Source organism: Xenopus laevis, chromosome 4S, assembly GCF_017654675.1.
Source record: "Xenopus laevis strain J_2021 chromosome 4S, Xenopus_laevis_v10.1, whole genome shotgun sequence".
In the NCBI taxonomy this organism is placed as follows: domain Eukaryota; kingdom Metazoa; phylum Chordata; class Amphibia; order Anura; family Pipidae; genus Xenopus; species Xenopus laevis.
Window position 1 is genome coordinate 107,792,732 of NC_054378.1, and position 19,465 is coordinate 107,812,196.

General features: G+C 41.1%; 2 protein-coding genes across 3 annotated transcripts; one reads left to right on the forward strand and one right to left on the reverse strand.

Moving 5' to 3' along the window:
• Positions 1-1,325: 1,325 nt before the first annotated feature.
• Positions 1,326-7,255, forward strand: borcs6.S (BLOC-1 related complex subunit 6 S homeolog). 2 transcript variants are annotated; one of them, XM_018261333.2, is made up of 6 exons: positions 1,326-1,465; positions 1,910-2,030; positions 3,367-3,549; positions 3,660-3,814; positions 4,898-4,981; positions 7,064-7,255. In XM_018261333.2, the coding sequence occupies exons 3-6, from the start codon at positions 3,444-3,446 to the stop codon at positions 7,187-7,189; spliced, it is 471 nt and encodes a 156-aa protein (XP_018116822.1). In that variant the 5' UTR covers positions 1,326-1,465; positions 1,910-2,030; positions 3,367-3,443; the 3' UTR covers positions 7,190-7,255. The 2 variants fall into 2 exon arrangements, with proteins under 2 accessions (XP_018116822.1, XP_018116823.1); XM_018261334.2 differs by having other exon boundaries at positions 1,910-1,988.
• A 2,037-nt stretch (positions 7,256-9,292) lies between these two features.
• Positions 9,293-19,309, reverse strand: brk1.S (BRICK1, SCAR/WAVE actin-nucleating complex subunit S homeolog). The gene is given in 3 exon segments (NM_001171700.1): positions 9,293-9,720; positions 16,825-16,907; positions 19,174-19,309. Coding segments are annotated over 3 exon segments (228 nt in total). The 5' UTR covers positions 19,292-19,309; the 3' UTR covers positions 9,293-9,693.
• Between the last annotated feature and the right edge of the window lie 156 nt (positions 19,310-19,465).

Genomic DNA, 19,465 nt, shown 5'->3' on the forward strand with positions numbered 1-19,465 from the left:
TTATCTGCCATTTTCTGTCAGCACTGGACCTACAATGCCCACTCCCCTAGGCCAGCCTCCTTGCACTACCCATTGCCCCCGTATGCATGCGCGGTTGCGACTTACTTGCACTCCTCTCACTAGACAACCCCTTCATTCGCGTAACTGAGCACCACAGAATTGGCATTCAGGAAATTTAAAGGAGAAAGTCATAGCCCACTTGGGGTGCCAAATATTAGGCATCTCCAAGTGAATGTATTTACTTACCACACACCCCAGGACGGTGCTCCTATCAACAGAAAACTGCACCGGCTCGGGGTTATTCCAGCGAGCACCACGGAGTGATCCTCTTCCGGCTTCTTCTTTCTTCAAATTTCCTGAGTCAGACACATGCGCTGTAGAAAGAAATTGTCGGCTCTTCGCTCTAATTTGCACACTCTAATGCTCTGGTGCAGTTTTACGCTGATAGGAGCAGCGGCCCGGGGTTTAAAATAAGTAAATACATTCACTTGGGGGTGTCTACAATTTGGCACCCCAAGTGGGAAACAACTTTCCTTCTCCTTTAAAGAAACAAAAACAAACGCAACTGGGCAGCATGCCACCCCATAAGGTTGTGCTGACCTAGGCCTGGGACGTTATGGCCTTACCACAAATCCGGGCCTGTTTTCTGTAAGTTTACGGAGCAAGGAATATTTATCATGCTGTGCAAAAAAAAAAAAAAAAAATAGTTCAATACACCAGACACTGGTATTGAAACTGCACGAAACATCACGGTGTAAAAAACGCCATATTTGTGTACTGACTTTAGGCAACCACGTACCTCTGTTTACAAATCCGGTGTAAAAAGACAGCAGACATGTAAATAAAATCTATGTAAAAATACATTTGTTTGCCAGAGCATATTTGCCTCAATTGTTTTGATTTTAATGGATTATGTGGGGTCAAAAAATGGTAATATAACGGCTACCAATGCCGCATTGATTAGGTGCAATTATACAAAATACACAAATAAATTGTTTATTACACAGCTTTTTACACCTTAAACATTTTCCCTGCAGTGTGAGACATAGGCATCTGTGTGTAAGTAAGCTGTACAAGAGTTTGTCCACTGAAAATGGCTGCAGCAAGAGATCAGCACCCTCTGTATTTTTACCAGTGCTAAACACTGACACTGTACACTTACAGCAATGGGAAAGATATATACAGAGTAGAAAATGGACTGGGAATAAGCTCTGAGAGCTGATAATGGGATACAATAGCTCAGGGAGAAGCTGCAGCTGCACCATGACAGGAACACAGTGTGATGAGGAAGCATGAGATGAGGGGCGGGACTTGGTCTGCTATTGCTCAGTTCTGAATGTCACTCACAGGTTATGACCACTTCCTGGGGAAGCATGAAAGGACACGCCCAGCCATCATTGCAGCCTCTGACACGGATCAGAGAGGGTCTCACTGCAGTTCTGATTGAAATACATTTTTTTAAGAGGTAAAATGAGCTTTAAACCATTTAGGCATTAAATAAAAGGGGGATATAATACTAGGAGAAGAGAAAGAGACAATATGTCACCTGCTTCTCTCCACCTTTTTCTCCTAATCCCTTGTTTGCACCTCCCAGTCTGTTTTGTTTTCTCTTTTCTGTCCCCATTTCTTGCACCTGCTCAAGACTTTGGCACATGAGTCAATTTGTCCTCCTCTGCCTTCTGGTAAATAAAGTATAGAGGCAATGGGAATGCCCCCGCCAGCCTGTCATTGCTCCTGATAGTAGTGAATAAAAAGCACCAATGATGATGGCTGTTTTGGTCGCCTCTGTTCTCCCATCAGACAAAAGTCGTGGTTAAAATGCCAATGTGCCAGTAGCCTTATCGCTTGTTACATTATTTGTTTATTTTGTGCCAACTTGATTATATATGACTTTTCTTCTGATTCACAGACAGCACCAGGATGCAAGCGGCTACTCCCATTCTTATCCAGCACCGTTAGACCAGCCAGCTCTACCTTGCTCCTTCTGGGTGAGTTAACACCACCCCCAGCTCCACTCTAATGCAAAAGAGGTAAGAGTAAGGTTGGGGGTGGCATTAGGGATGGAACCCCTGGTTCACAGTTTACCACAGGACAAGAATTTTCTAGCACATGCCTGAAGGACTTTAGAGCTAATTTGCAATCTATAGATCAGTGATCCTCAACCTGTAGCTCGCCAGCTACATTATGCTCTCCAACCCCTTGGATGTTGCGCCCAGTGGCCTCAAAGCAGGTGCTTATTTTTGAATTCCAGTCTTGGAGGCAAGTTTTGGTTGTATAAAAAACACTGTGTGCTACCAAACAGAGCCTCCTGTAGGCTGCCAGTCCACATAGGGGGCCACCAAACATAGCCCTTATTTGGCACCCCAGGAAGTTTTTGCATGTCTGTGTTGCTCCCCAACTCTTTTTATTTTGCAATGTGGCTCACGGGTAAAAATCGTTGGGGACCCCTGCTATAGAGCAAGGGACAAAAACACAACTGCCATGTTTTTCCACACTTTGCACTCTTTAGAATCTAAAAATCCACATCACACTTGCGCTCAAATCCTACAACCTTTTAGTATAGCATATAATAATATTATGCAGGCTTAATTCCTGCAGCGTTTACCCTTTTACTAGGTGGGTCCGGGTTAAAATGCCCCGAACCTATCGCTTAATACAAGACATTCAATATGCATTCATAGTATACAGGTCACTCACCGCTCCTGGTCTCTGGCGCGGGTGCAACGCACCGAACCCGCAGCTTTGGGAGACTTTCTCAACCGATACAATATCCTTATGGGGTGCACTCGACAGATCAGTAGACAGCAGTGAAGTAAAACAGATTTATTAACCAGACATTTTCCCTAACGCGTTTCGTGTGATCCCACACGTACTCATAGGTGAATCATAGGGATAAAGATAGCAGTAGTCCTACACTAAACTGTAACTGGTGTTACTTCCCTCTTTTGATTGAAGACCTCACCGTGCATCATGGGATTGTGGATTTTCTAAAAAAAAAGTCATAGTCGGCTATTTGAACAATTTGGTCATGTTTAAGATCAGTCAATGCCTCATATTTGCTATGTCTAGAGCTCTAGCTAGATTTCAGGTGGCGCCATAAATGCTCCACAGGATAAACATGCAATAACTTTATTAAAAAGGAGGGGTTCCTGCACACACTGTTATAGCTGCATAGAAAAGCAGTTAAGGAATGTCCAGCTGTTGGTCTTTTAGCTGTTACTGAACTACACCAGCCTGCTGAGAGTGCCTAGGAGTTTGTAGGTAACAATTATTATTTCTGCTGTTGAGCAGAGCAGACTTTTGCCTCATGAAAATAATCATTTACCTACACTGCGTCAGGGTCATATTAAGTTACTGTTGTTGCAGTGCCTGGGCCCTATTTTGGGCATAGAATTTAAAGGACCCGCCATTCCTAAGGGAGATCCTGCCTCTCTGCAAGGGACATGGATGGAGCTGGAACTCTGGGAAAAAGCAGCAGTCGAGACCATCAGCAACATGGCACCGGGGCTTCTTTTAAACCTGTGCAGACTCAACACGCGTCAGAGAAAGGTACTGTGTTTTACAGCAGTAAACTGAAGGCAGCAGATTCTGCCTACGCTGTTCTAAAATTCCATATTATCATTCACTTCCCCTTTAATTGATTGGATGTTTCATTTTAGCCAGTACGAATGTACGCCGTCACGCGTTGCAGAGACATAAAGCAGACATTCCCCCGATAGACCCCGAGGTGCTCAAGGACTTGGAAGTCCATACTCAAGATGTGGCTCTCAAAGTCGATCAGATGATGAAAAGCCTGAATGGCACGATCCAGAATGTAAGTCGTTTATTCTATTAATAAGTTGTTTAAAGGGGGAATCCTTATTTATGACCATTTCTTTTTGTGTATGCATGAAGAAGTCTGTTTTCCAGCAATCATACCATTGTGTGACTGGTATCTGCCATCTTCCTCTTTCTAATACAGATTATTTCGTAAGCCAGTTATACAGAATAACAGTACTAGAACAGGATGGGGTGATATTTTTGCTCATACAATCTGGAAGCTTCTAGTGACTAGTCCTAAGTGTGAAATGCTTGTGTGTACAGTAGTCCTAGAATATTCTATGCACACAGTATTCTCTGCTCCTTCTAAAGGTCCATGCTACTAATAAAAAAAATATATCCTGCTGAATTGTGTGTAGTACAGGTATGGGACCTGTTATCCATATTGCTCTGGACCTGGGGTTTTCTGTATAAGGGGTCTTTCTGTAATTTGGATCTTCAGACCATAAAGCTCCCCATAGACGTGACGATTCTTCTTGCCGAACGACCGTTTTTAGGGAAGTCCGACCAATCCTTCGAAATTATTGTGCGGTTAGTGGGATTCGAACGATCGTACATCGTACGATTTTTCGGCCGACATCTGTCAGGAAATTGATCGGCCAGGTCAAAAAATCTTTGTCTGCCCCAGTGCAATCTATCTATGTTTGCAGGGCCAAGCAGGCAGCTCCCCTTTGTTTTCCTGGCAAATTGGTCTTTTTAGTTGATGGTAAATTCATACGATCGTTCTGAGAAGATCGTGGTCTCACAATGAGGATCTGATCTTTTAAAAATCTCAACATCTATGGCCAGCTTAAGTCTACTAGAAAATCATGTAAACTTTAAATAAACACAATAGACTGGTTTTGCTTCCAGTAAGGATTAATTATATCTTAGTTTGGATCAAGTACAAGGTACTGTTTTATTATTGCAGAGAAAAAAGGAAATCATTTGTAAAAATTTGGATTATTTGTATAAAACAGAGTCTATGGGAGACAGAGAGCTTGCTATGTAATGTAAGAAAGCTATGATCGGTTGATATGCGATTTGTGTATTCCCCTCTGTATAAGTAGTTAACCCAAATCTTGTGTTGCATTAACAGATGACAGCCCTAAGTGTTGGATACATTCAGACCTATAGAGATTCAGTGGACAGCCTCGGAGAATCCGTTGATATGAGCATCAAGGTAACTAACCAAACTTAAATCCTTCTCAGACTTCATACACTTTATTTTTAACGTTATTAGGTTACAAACTGTCCTATTCTTTTTTTTAAAGGTATCATTTGTATTAATTTGAATAAACAGACAAAACATACATTATGTCAAAACCGTTAAGAATATAGTGGGTATTTATTATTTAGTGGGTATTTATTATTTTTTTTGATACTATTTGCATTTTTCTTCAGCCTCTTTTCAGCAGGGCCGGAACTAGGGGTAGGCAGAAGAGTCGTGTGCCTAGGGCTCTGTGGTAGGGGGGCGTCAGGTAGAGTTCTGCGCGGAACCAATTTGTTAAACCCAAACCCAAAACCCGCGAACTTACCCAACCCGCAAGTACCTTATCCACAACCCAATCCGTGACCCGATGACCATCTAGAAGCAATAAGTGCTGTCATAGTAAACCGGAATTTACATAATTAGACGTAGGCGTGATCAGAAAAAAGGAGTAAAACTGGAAGAGCTGTCATTGTAAACCGGAAGTGACATCATTAGAAGTAGCCGTGGTCAGAAAAAAAGGAGCAAAACTCGCTAATGAGAAGATCCACAACCTGACCCTTGTCTATACCCGCTCTCGAAACTTCTACCTGCATCCTGCATGGTACCCGCAGGTTTTTGTGTGTAACCAGCGGGTACCCGATGCTCTGCAGGACTCTAGCGTCAGGCACTTACCCCTTCTGCCTACCCCTGGTCTGGCCCTGAGCTGGCTGGGTTGCCTAGGGCTCCTGGTCTGCTTTCAAACAGGGGTCAATGACCCCCACAGCCAAAAAAACCTGTTGCTCTGTAATACTACAACTGTATTGTTGTTAGTTTTTATTGCTAATGATTTTGTTTAGGTCCTCTCCTATTCATCTTCCTGGTTTCTAGAGTATTCTAGACCCTAGCAACCAGATAGCCGCTGAAATTCTATAATTTAAAAAATGAAGACAAGCTGGAAATTGTCTTTGTTAAATTACCTTGTACACGGCAAAATACAGTCATCTCCTCTTTAAAATGTCTGTTTCTATGTACAGTATATAATATCTCCAGAACTTTATCATAAACTGGTACAGATGAGGGTGCTGGGTGGGAAAGGGATTGAACAGAGGTGCATGCGGAAATGCCGGCCTTCATCAGCTTTTTTTTCATCTATCATGGTTAAAGGGATCCTGTCATAGGAAAACATGTTTTTTTCAAAATGAATCAGTTAATAGTGCTACTCCAGCAGAATTCTGCACTGAAATCCATTTCTCAAAAGAGCAAACAGATTTTTTTATATTCAATTTTGAAATCTCACATGGGGCTAGACATTTTGTCAATTTCCCAGCTGCCCTGGTCATGTGACTTGTGCCTGCACTTTAGGAGAGAAATGCTTTCTGGCAGGCTGCTGTTTTTCCTTCTCAATGTAACTGAATGTGTCTCAGTGGGACATGGGTTTTTACTATTGAGTGTTGTTCTTAGATCTACCAGGCAGTTGTTATCTTGTGTTAGGGAGCTGCTATCTGGTTACCTTACCAACTTGCAGTAAAGAGTGATTTGAAGTTTATCAGAGCACAAGTCACATGACTTGGGGCAGCTGGGAAATTGACAAAATGTCTAGCCCCATGTCAGATTTCAAAATTGAATATAAAAAAAATCTGTTTGCTCTTTTGAGAAATGGAGCAGCACTATTAACTGATTCATTTTGAAAAAGCTTTTTTCCCCATGACAGTATCCCTTTAATTTGGAAGCTAACAAACAATATATTGCAGGAACAGCAACATTCAACCTTTCATTGGCTGCATGTTGAGCATATTTATATCAAGCCCTGAATTACTGCATATGGTGAATACTGTATAAAGTATCTATCCAGGCTCAGGACACCAGGAGAAAACCCACTGGGCCCTACCACCTGCTCAGAATGGGGGGGTCGGTTTACAGGGCAAGTTTTCGTAGGTATATGGTGGGGCAATGTGCAGAGGTTCACAACAGCCTCATTGTTGAGTTGGTGGGTTCCAGTGGACATCAGACCCCCCAGTCCGACACTGTATGTTTGTACAAACGGATATTCATTGTCTGTGTTTCTGTCTCTAGGGTATGTATACGCTGATGGCTCGATGTGAAGAACTGGACAGATCCATGCAGCCCATCCACGCACTCGCTAAACAAATCCGGGAAATTAAACGCACTTTGGAGATATTCGAATCACTATGTAAATAATGTTTCAATAAGTACCTCATTTTATTCTATTTTTTTAACCATCATTAAATCATTGCTGCAAATGCAGAAATCCTGTTGTTCAATATTAATCTCACATTAGTTGATCCTTTTCATTCCTGTTGTGCAAATACTATTAGAAACGATACTACAGCACCATTTTATCTGCTTAATGGGGTGGAGGGCATGTAAAGGACATGCTGGGAAAGCCAAATAAATCCAGACTTCCCAATGAAACTGCTAAGCAAGAGGATGGAGTAAACTGATCTTTTAAGAGCATCAGTTTTAAACATCTGGACATCTGGTTAAAGTGAATCTCTCTTAAAGGGGTGGTTCACCTTAAAGTTAACTTTTAGTATGTTGTAGAATGGCCAATTCTAAGCAACTTTTCAGTTGGTCTTCGTTATTTATTTATTTTTTTATCGTTTTTGAATTATTTACCTTCTTTTTCTGACTCTTTTCAGCTTTCAAACCGGGGTCACTGTCCCCATCTAAAAAAAACAAATGCTCTTTAAAGCTACATATTTATTGTTATTGCTACTTTTTATTACTTTTCTTTCTATCCAGGCCTCTCCTATTCATAGTCCAGTCTGTTATTCAAATTAGTGCATGGTTGCTAGGGTTATTTCAACCCTAGCAACTAGGGATGCACCGAATCCAGGATTCGGTTCGGGATTCGGCCAGGATTTTGCCTTTTCAGCAGGATTCGAATTCAGCCAAATCCTAATTTGCATATGCGGGTTCGGTATTCAGTCTAATCTCTCGCAAAGGATTCGGGGGTTCGGCCGATTCCAAAATAGTGGATTCGGTGCATCCCTACTAGCAACTAGATTGTTGAAAATGGAGACTGGAGATCTGATGAATAAAAAGCTAAATAACTCAAAAACCACAAATAATAAAAATATGAAAACCAATTGCAAATTGTCTCAGAATATCACTCTATATCATACTAAGTCAATTTAAAGGTAAACAACCCCTTTAAGAAATAATTCCAAATTCTTTTCTATCATGTTAGTTAAGCAAAATAAACTTTACTTACACTCTTATTTAAATTTTGTTTCCTTCAGTCTTGAATTTAGGGCGGTCTTTCCTGCACTCCCCTGCGTTGCGCTCTCTTCCGTTCAGTTGCAGGGGAGTGCAGGAGTCAATTATTGTCTATATGGGACTGTACTTAGGCAGACGCATGTAAGCGGCAAATGCAGCATGTTACATTTCACCTGCGTTTGGCGCAAACATGCGTTTGAGTACAGCCCCTTCTTAATAATTGAGTGCGCCTACTCCTGCGCTGAACGGAAGAAAGCGCAATGCAGGAAAAACTGCCCGTGTGTATACAATTTAGAGTCCATTTTTTGGAACCCGTACCCGACCTGTACCCGCATTCTACAACCCTGACCCACATTCTTACCCGGTTGGACCCGCAAGTACCTTATCTGCAACCCGGACCATCAAGAATCAGGAAGTGCTGTCATTGTAAACCGGAAGTGACATCATTGGAAGTAGACGTGATTAGAAAAAAAGATCAGTAAATATTGCCACCGAGAAGACCCGCACCCGGAACTTCTACCCGCAACCCGCAGGTTTTTGCGGGTAACCCACGGGTACCTGACCCGCTGCAGGACTCTAATACAATCACAGCAACAGGAGCCATTTTTTGGACACTTAAGAGAAATTGTGTATCACCCCAAAATCTTGTGTATACACCAGTATTGGGGACCTAAGGCCCATGTGCAGTGCCCTACACAACTATAAAACCTGAGGAGGGAAGGGGGGAATGTGAAGAGTGCAGTGACATTTATGAATTGCTAAATGGAAAGTAATCGACTGGCCCACCTCTGTGCCTCAGGCATCGAGATAGGGCAGGTAATATTTGATTGACAGCTCTGATATTTAAACACCTTTATTACAAGTATGGATGTTTTAATAAAAAAAAAATTTGGATTCCATGTCTAATTTGCAAAGGACTTTCATTATACAGTTTATGTATAGTTGACCAGGTCCGCTTTAAACCCCACCCTATCTTGCCATTTCTGGTTCATGATCAGCAATAGATATTTCAGTAGCTTTCCTCTCAGCTATGATTTCCCACATATCAGACATACACCAGAATAAAAGTTCAGCATTTTATTTGTAAGAGAAATAAAACATAATGAAGCACCGGTACAAAGAATAAGGAAATGAAACAAGCACGCTACACAATTGGCACACGATACAGTCCATCTTTGCACATATTACACAACACATTTAGTTAGTGAGCTGCTAGTAGGTTTGTACAGAGCAAGAACACAAGCTGTACAGCAGTTTCTATATAGATTCAGGCCGAATGCCACAAAATAAGGAAACTGAGGAATGAACAAGTAAAACCGTGAAGGTTTGGGAAAACTCGTTTGTATCTGCCAAGGCAGCAAAGTGACGACAGGGAGAGTCGATGACCGTTTCAGGCTGGGGAGAGGTCCATAGAGTGTATTTATAAAAGCAAGCTTGGAACACTTGTAGAATGGTGGATTTTTCTATGTCAGCGTTTCACCTTTGGTCACCTAAAGGGTTAAAAAAAATGGGTAAGTAAAAGTCCACGTAAATGCTGCATATCATATAAACTAGGATATGCAAAGTAATAACTGCACACATTAAAACAATTTACAAACAACAATTCACACATTGATGGGGTCAGTATATGTTCAGCATACCAAGAAAAAAAAAAAGAATGAAGAGGAGATAGCTGATACTATCATCTATTTTTAGCTCACGGATGAGGCAGTGCTGGTGTACCCGACCCCTAAACATGGGGAAGAAGACGTTTTTATAAACATATTGAAACTGCTTATCAGTGCAGTGTCCTACAGACCTCCCTATACCTCCTGGGTCCCTGCAGTCACAGGGTCAGCTTCCTCTACAGCAGTGATCCCCAAACAGTGGCTTGTGAGTAACATGTTGCTTTCAGATGTTACTCCCAGTGGCCTCAAAGCAGGTGATTATTTTTAAATTTCTGGCTTGGAGTCCAGTTTTGATTGCATAAAAAACAGGTGTACTGCCAAACAGAGTCTCCCGTAGGCTGCAGGTCAACATAGGGGCTTTCAAATAGCCAATCACAGCCCTTATTTGGCATCCCCTGGGACTTTCTCATTCCTGTGTTGCTCCCCACATTTTTTTTACATTTGAATGTAGCTCACGGGTAAAAAAGGTTGGGGACCCCTGCTCTACAGGGGCAGCTTCCTCTACAGGGGCAGCTTCCTCTACAGCGGGCAGCTTCCTCTACAGCGGGCAGCTTCCTCTACAGCGGGCAGCTTCCTCTACAGCGGGCAGCTTCCTCTACAGCGGGCAGCTTCCTCTACAGGGGGCAGCTTCCTCTACAGGGGGGCAGCTTCCTCTACAGGGTCAGCTTCCTCTACAGCGGGCAGCTTTCTCTACAGCGGGCAGCTTTCTCTACAGCGGGCAGCTTTCTCTACAGCGGGCAGCTTTCTCTTCAGCGGGCAGCTTCCTCTACAGGGGTCAGCTTCCTCTACAGCCAGTTCCCTTGAGTTTACATACTGGCTGCCCATAGCTTTTCTGTAAATCTGTTCACCAAATCTGAAATTATCTGTCATTGGGGAAAAACATCTTTTCTGTCACTGACCTCCCCTCAACAGCTCACGAAAGGAATCATCAGCCAACCAGAAATTAGATCCTTCTGTGATCTGTACAGCATGGCAATTGGCTTGGTTGGGTGTGGGGCCTTCCCACTTGATATAAATTAGAAATTAAGGGGCACATTTATTAAGGGTGGAATAGTACATTCGAATTTTGTTGGTGTCAATTCACACATTTGAATTTTAATTCCCCTGTTCAAATGTAAATTTGAATCTGAGATCGATCACACGTCGACCATGGAAACCCGTAGACTTCATGTACAAGTCAATGGCAGAGGTCCGTTAAGCCATTTGGAGATATTAATAGCCTTCCTGACATTCAAGTTTTTTTCCCGGATTCGTACCAATTGAATACGATTCGAATTTTCGGGTCAGAACTATTCGATCGAATATTAGACGCATTTTTTCTTAACCTCCCAAGCAAATTGTGAGTATATTCGAATTTATTAGAGTAAAAAAAAATCACATAAGGAGTTTGACAAGTGTAGTGCTAAACCACTCAACATAAATGCACATTGGCAGTTGAAGTTTCTAAACATCTGAGACTGGGTTTATAGGTTAAATACACTCCTAAAAATCCCATAGGAATGAGGAGTGTGTGAGTTGTGTGGTGAGCTCTAAATGGACATTTTGATATATCTGCCACTTACAGGCACATCGATCAAGGGAATTCATGCGAGTTTTTTTAATTTTAAACTCCCTTAAAGGGGACCCGTCAACCAAAAAAATTGTTCCAAATCCTATTTTATCATGTAAGTCAAGCAAAACAAACTTTAATTACACTGTAAAAATTATTTGAATCTTGTTTCCTTCAGTCTGGGAACTCATAAATATAACAAGCAGGCAGGAGCCATTTTGAGGACACTGTTATTAAGACAAGCCTTGTATCATCTCAGAATCTTGTTTGTGCACCAGAATAGGGGACCTGATGTCCATCCCCATGTCCTGGCTACACAATTAAATGGTGACGAGAACGGGGGAATGTGGGGAGAGCAGTGACATCTAGAAAGCGCTGAATGGAAAGTGAAAGTAATTGTCTAAGTCAGTGATCCCCAACCAGTAGCTCGTGAGCAACATGTTGCTCTTCAACCCCTTGGATGTTGCTCCCAGTGGCCTCAAAGCAGGTGCTTATTTTTGAATTCCAGGCTTGGAGGCAAGTTTTGGTTGTATAAAAACCAGGTGTACTGCCAAACAGACCCTCAATGTAGGTTGATATTTCGAATAGGGGCTACTAAATGGCCAATGACAGCACTTATTTGGCATCCAGGAACATTTTTCATGCTAGTGTTGCTCCCCAACTCATTTTACTTGCTCATGGATTCTAAAGGTCGGGGATCCCTGGCCTAAGGCATAGAGGTGGGGCAGACAATATTTGATTGACAGCAGAGAGTTTTAAATGAGCTTACAACAGCTATGAATGCTTTAAAAAAAAAAAAAAAAAAAATTTAGATTTCATGTTTAATTTGAAAATTACTTTTATTTACAGCTTTTTGTGTCTGGGTAACAGGTCCACTTTAAATTCGAATGAATTCTAAATTGAACTGCCCAAAATTAATTGAAATCAAATTTTTAAAAAAAAAACAAAAAAACCACAAATCGAATTCAGTTGGATCAAACTCGATTTAAGTTTTTTCTCAGAAAAATACTCGAATGTCAGGTGCACTTTTCTGGAATAAGGCTTTCCTCTAGGAATTCTCCTGGGCTCTAGTGTATGCAAAATCCTTCCCCATTTGATAAATACACTCCTAAAAATCCCATAGGAATGAAGAGTGGGTGAAATTTTGTGTGGTGAGCTCGAATCTGACATATCTGTCACTTACAAGCATTTTTATCAAATGAGTGAGTTTTTTTTAAACTCCTTTAAATTTGAATCAATTTGAAATTCTACTGGCTGAAATATATTATTAAAATTGAATATTTAATATCGAAAGAATTTAAACGGATGAAAACTCAACTTGAATTTGCTCAAACAAGGGTCTAATTTCAAATTCAAAACTCCCTTGAATTCAAATGAATTCGAAATTCGACTGGCCAAAATCTATTAAAACTCGAACAAATGTAAATGGCCCGAAAACTTGAATCGAATTTGCTCAAACAAGGGTCGAATTTCTAATTCATGTGAGTTTTTTTTTTTTTAAGCTCTCTTGAATTCAAATGAGTTCGAAATTCGACTGGCCGAAATCTGTTATTAAAATTGAATATTTAAAATCGAAAGAATTTAAAACTCGAATCGCATTCGCTCAAACTCAATTGTCAGGAAGGCTGCAAACATCTCCAAATTGATCCCTGGACCTCTCCCATTGACTTAAACAGTAATTCGGCAGGTTTTAGGTGGTAAATTTTCAATTTGACCCTTAATAAATCTTCCCCTTGGTGTTGCACACAGCTTATAGTATATGTTGCCTCTAGTGATGTGCAGGTCAAGTTTTCCACGACCAAACATCCCTCAATCCGCGCCAGACTTTCCCCTTCCTTTTATAGACCTGCGACACCGATGACGTCACAAAAGGGAGCAGGCGCGCATCTATAAAACCCGGAAGCCAGAAGTCAGAGGGCGGCAGTGTAAGGACCCACAAATGGCGGAGCGAAGTCGGCCTGCACATCATTAGTTGCCTGTGATAGTCTTTATTACTCTAAACAAAAAGATGGCTTCTGAAAACATCCGCGGAGGAGTATAAAAGTTAGGGAAGGCAAACACAAGCAAAACACAGCAGTAAAAACACGCAAGTTTATGCAAACGGACACCCATGTTAAGCATGTAACAACACCACGGCTGAAGGCTCCAGTCTCTGCACATGCACATGACAGCCTGGTGTCCAGACTAGATCCCGATTTAATAAGGACCAAGCCCCACACAACCACGGGGGAAACACGGACAACTCAAGGTATGAACAGGACAGAAGGACCCATTAGCATGCCAAGCAAATAGCACACTAACAGGAGTTTAGATGGGGAAGGTGTTTTATCTGGCATAACACTTTGTTATTTCCAATGTATGTTTTATAGTTACATTTAGAACCTGGTTAGCAGACTGGCTACAGGTTTGTGCCTGTTTCCTCCTGTTAATTTAGAATTTAAATTGCTCTTCTCCTTTAAGAGAAGACAAGAGACCCAACAACACAAAGTGCATATCTCTAAGGGGCAGATTTATCAAAGGTTGAGGTGAATTTTCGAGTGTTAAAAACTTCGAATTTCGAGCTATTTTTTGTGTACTTCGACTAGGGAATAATCCAACTTCGAAATTTATCATGTACTGTCTCTTTAAAACTTCGACTTCACCCATTCGCCACCTAAAAGCTGCCGAAGTGCTGTTTTAGCCTATGGGGGACCTCCTAGAACCTATATGGAGGCAATTGGGTTTGAGAGATCGAGGTTTTTTGGGGGAAAAACTTTGAATCGAAGGCGCTATTCCTTTGATCGTACGTTTCGAAGTAGGCCAAATACGGACCACTTCGACCCCCAAAAACCTTCAACCTCTATTCAGTTGGTCTTTTTGAATTCGAAGTTCGAAGTTTTTTTAACTTCGAACTTTGATAAATATGCCCCTAATTGTTGTGGCTTTGTCTGGCCTTCCTTTCCTTGGCTTTCTTATTTCTCCCACCATGTAACGCTTAAAGGAGAACTAAACCCTAAAAATGATTATGGCTAAAAATGTCACATTTTATATACTGAACTTATTGCACCAGCCTAAAGTTTCAGCTTGTCAATAGCAGCAATGATCCAGGACTTCAAACTTGTCACAGGGGGTCACCATCTTGGAAAGTGTCTGTGACACTCACATGCTCAGTGGGCTCTGAGCAGCTGTTGAGAAGCTAAGCTTAGGGGTTGTCACAAATTATTAAGCAGAAAATGAGGTTGGTCTGTAATATAAGATGATGCTACAGGGCAGATTACATTCTGATGTTAATTGCACTAGTTTCTTTGCTGCCATGTAGAAATTATCTGTATTAATTACTAATCAGCCTTATATTGTGACATTTCTATTTTATGTGTACTGTATATTGTGAGTGGGTCCCTAAGCTCAGTAAGTGACAGCAGCACAGAGCATGTGCAGTGAATCAGCAGAAAAGAAGATGGGGAGCTACTGGGGCATCTTTGGAGACACAGATCTTTACTGCTAAAGGGCTGTGGTTTCCTTAGGCTGGTACAGAAAACATAATGTACAATATTTTTAGCTACTTCTTTAAGCTTTAAGTCTCCTTTAAGGCCTCACCATTCTGTAAGGGAAACTCTTGTTTCATGCCCTGTTTTAGGGTATATAGAAAATACTCATATACCTTACTTGTATAATTAAATCAAATTTAAGATAAAACATTTAGTTGTTCAATGTCCAGTTAAACTGTGCCAGGAGGTTTCCAACACAGTACAGCTTGCCTGTTGCTGGTCTAATACCAAGGGTAAATGTATGTCCCACCAAACTGCCCACGGCACGTCCTAGTGTCCTGTTTTTGATTCTCAAACATTACTTGATAGACTAAAGCGGAGCTCTGATGGTTTCCCAGGTGAAACAATGAACATTTAGTTTTACTCAGCACAGGAATTATTCTGAAATAGGTGCAATCCCAGAGGTGAAGCATTAGGGAAGGGGGAGAGAAAGGAAGAACAATGTGAGATCCTAAGGGCAACTACATGATTGATCGACTATTTAACTGCATTCAGAAACTCATGATTTATCATCTTTTAGAAAATAAATGGAGGTCTGAGTGATTAAATACATGGTGGCCATTCTGTTTAAAAAAAAAATAAAAGAAAAAAAAATAGACTGGATCCCGTTCAGTGATAGAGGTATGGGACTTATTATCCAGAATCCTCGGGACCTGGGTTTTCCGGACAACGTCTTTCCGTAATTTGGATCTTCATACCTTAAGTCTACTAGAAAATCATATAAACATTAAATAAACCCAATAGGCTGGTTTTTGCTTCCCATAAGGATTAATTATAAATTAGTTCAGAACAAGTACAAGGTACTGTTTTCTTATTTAAGAGTAAAAGGAATTCATGTTTAAAAATTTGGATTATTTGATTATAATGGAGTCTACTGGAGATGGCCTTTCCGTAATTCGGAACCTTCTGGATAATGGGTTTCTGGATACCTGTAATTAGGGCTGTCCAGAGCACTTTTGCAATTTAATAAAGGGCCTTATTTTCCATCTGGATATGTTAAATTGAAATATTAAGAGATAAATATATGTTTTCTTTATTTTGCTCTATAAGGCACACTGGCTGAGAAAAGGGAAATCATTTTTAAAAATTTGGATTATTTGGATAAAACGGAGTCTATGGGAGACGGTATTTCTGTATTTCGGAGCTTTCTGGATAACGGGTTTCCGGATAATGGATCCCATACCTGTAATACCACTCAAAATTAACCAATATTTTCCTTTCAGGATGATGTCTCGTAAGATGTTTCAATCAATGCGACTTGTAGTAGAGATTAAAACAACCACAATTTGCTGATAGGGACATTTCACTGATATGAATCAGAATTTACAGGTAAAACGCAGGTCACAGGTAATCCCTGAAAGTTCTATAGTGCTATGTTATGGCTGCAAGAAAGATATGAACATGCCCCATGTGTGCCATTAAAGGGATGGCTTACCTTTAAGTTAAATTTTAGTATGTTATAGAATGTCCTATTGCTAGCAACTTTGCAACTGGTCTTCACTATTTCTTCTTTGAGTTATTTGCCTTCCTGTTATTTGCTCTTTGGGGCTACAATTTTATTGTTATAGTTATTTTTTATTACTTATCTTCCGATCTTCATCCCAGCCTATAATTCAAATAATATCCTTGCAACCAAATAGCTGCTGAAATAAACTGGAGAGCTGCTAAACAGAAAGGTCAATAAGTGAAGAAACTTAAAAACTGTAGACCTGAGTTGCAAACGGTCTTAGAATATCATGGTCTACATCATACTAAAAGCTAATTTAAAGGTGAACTATTCCTTTATTAAATATTGATATGAAGAACCTCCCCCACCCACCAAAATAAGTCAAAACACATAACATTACATACCCGTGCTTCTATATACTCAATTCTTCTCTCTAATGTGGTCAGCTTTTCATTTAGTGTTGCCAGTCGTGAGCGACAAGACATATCTTGAAGAAAGCAGAGTGTATATTAACCACAATTATATACCTGTTATGGTACGGTGCAGAACACGCCAGCATTATCTTTAAAGTCATTCTGTCATGATTTTTTATGGTGTCGTTTTTATTTCTAAATTACACTGTTTACACTGAAAATAATTCACTCTACAATATAAAATTCCATTAACTGTTTTAGTTGTGAAATTGGTGTGTAGGTGCATCTCAGGTCATTTTGCCTGGTCATGTGATTTCAGAAAGAGCCTGCACTTTAGGATGGAACTGCTTTCTGGCAGGCTGTTGTTTCTACTACTCAATGTAACTGAATGTGTCTCAGTGGGACTTGGCTTTTACTATTGAGTGCTGTTCTTAGATCTACCAGGCAGCTGTTATCTTGTGTTAGGAAGTGGATATCTGGTTACCTTCCCATTGTTCTGTTGATAGGCTGCTGGGGGGGAAAGGGATGGGGGGGGGGTGATATCTTGCAGTACAGCAGTAAAGAGTTACTAAAGTTTATCAGAGCAGAAGACACATGACTTGAGGGCAGCTGGGAAACTGACAATATCTCGAGCCTCATGTCCGATTTCAAAATTAAATATAAAATCTGTTTGCTCTTTTGAGAAATCAATTTCAGTGCAGAAGTCTGCTGGAGTAGCACTATTAACTAAAAAACATTTTTTACCATGACAGTATTCCTTTAAATGCATGAAGGGAAGAATCAGCCAAGGTTAACAATTGTATTAAATCAGGGAGTGAGAGGTTGGGGTGCCATAGGTGTGATTATTTGGGGTCAAAGCTACTTAACAAATGAGGCACCCAGTGCATCACAACTCCTAGTCCCCCATTGTTTATCACTACACACTCCTTAAGTAGTGCGAGTACTCTGCTCAGCATGTTATGCAATATATACCCTTCGGTTTCACTAGTAGTAGTTTTGGCCAACAGCACAAAATCATTTATGGGTTCCTATGATCAGTATTCATCTCTCGATCTACAGTACCACTTTTAGTTACTGAGAAGAGGTGCACAAAGGGGTTGTTCACCTTCCAAACACCTTTTTCAGTTCAGTTGTTTTCAGATTGTTCACCAAAAACAAAGTCCATCTTTTATTTTTTTTCCGTTCTCCCAAAATTAAAGTTTAATGTTCAGTCTGGGAGCTCAGTGATCCAGGAGCATCTAAACGGTTACAAGTTGATACAATTAGTCGATACGTTTCTCAGCAGTATCTGTGGAATATTAGCAACTATTGTATCAATTCTAACAGTTCCCTTTAATGAAACGCAGAGATTCTGCTCAGCGGAGACAATGATAAATTTGTGAACTAAATGTGTCAATTTAGAACAGTCGGGGTGGGACTGCACGACTCGAGAGGAGCCGACACATCGCATTTGTTCTAAAGAAAACGTGAAGGAGAAATCGCAGGTAAGAACTACATTTATCCGACTGTCGGATGAAAACGCAGCGCTTCGTTTTCATCCGTCAGTCGGATAATTGTAGTTCTTACCCGCGATTTCTCCTTCACTTCCGTTTTCTTTAGAACATCCGACACGTCGCATGCGTTTTGTCGCATTGCGACGTGTCGGCTCCTCTCGAGTCGTGAAGTCCTACCCTTAAGGGCAGAGACCCACGTGGAGATTCGGGGAGAATAGTCGCCATTTGCATCTCTGTGATGCACTAACCACACCCTTGCGTCAATTAACTCCAATGACATCATTGTGCCTTACTCTGATGTCATCATGCCCACCCCAATGTCTGTCCCACCCCCCTTGTTTGGGATTAGCCGCTGGCAAAGGCGGCAACCCTAGTAACATTACTTGTTATTTTTAGTGAGTCATGTGACAGAAATGACATCACAGAGCAGCGATAAGAACAGATGACATCACTAAGCGTTGTTTATAAGAATAAAAACCAATTATAAGGATATTCATGGCTTTTGTGTATTTTATACTATATATAGGGCCTCTAATTACATATATACACATTCCAGTATAGTGTATATATTGTATATGTTGCCATGACAACGCATGTCATTCAGTAGATAGTTATGGTTGCACAGGTTTCATAACCAGTTGGCACTATGATCAGACTGGGATAAGGTAAAGCCTATCACACTATGGGCCATACAGCTGTGGGAATCTAGAAGGTGCAGCAATCCCGAGGCTGCTGGGAGTTGTTGTAATGGGGAGTCTGACATCCTGTAAATAGTGCCCAACCCTCCCGGCCCTACGCCCTATGCAGGACAACCTGCAGGATTCGACAGCGCCGCCCCCACTCTCACCAAATGAGTTCAAGAAGTCGGCGATTTTCTTGATGCTGCTGGTGATCACCTCAATGTACTCCCGGTTGGCCCAATCCTGGTGAATCTCCCTCTGCACTGGATCCTCCTGACTGGCCATTTTAGCCCTCTCTCCCTTGCTAAACCACAGCCAATGAGGGAGGAGGGAGAATACAGCGTCACCTACTGCGCATGTCAGAACGGAAGCGCCTCTGTCTCCACTCGTGCCGCCATCTTTAAAGCGGACAAATAAATAATTACGCGGGCGCGGGTCAAGAACACAACAGATGTAAAG

What these genes read in the sequence shown, in the direction of transcription:
- borcs6.S (XM_018261333.2), top strand. Translation starts at nt 3,444, where the DNA reads ATGGATGGAGCTGGAACTCTGGGAAAAAGCAGCAGTCGAGACCATCAG. An exon ending in TCAACACGCGTCAGAGAAAG is followed by an intron (nt 3,550 to 3,659) that starts GTACTGTGTTTT and finishes GTTTCATTTTAG; the next exon opens with CCAGTACGAATGTACGCCGT. An exon ending in TGAATGGCACGATCCAGAAT is followed by an intron (nt 3,815 to 4,897) that starts GTAAGTCGTTTA and finishes TTGCATTAACAG; the next exon opens with ATGACAGCCCTAAGTGTTGG.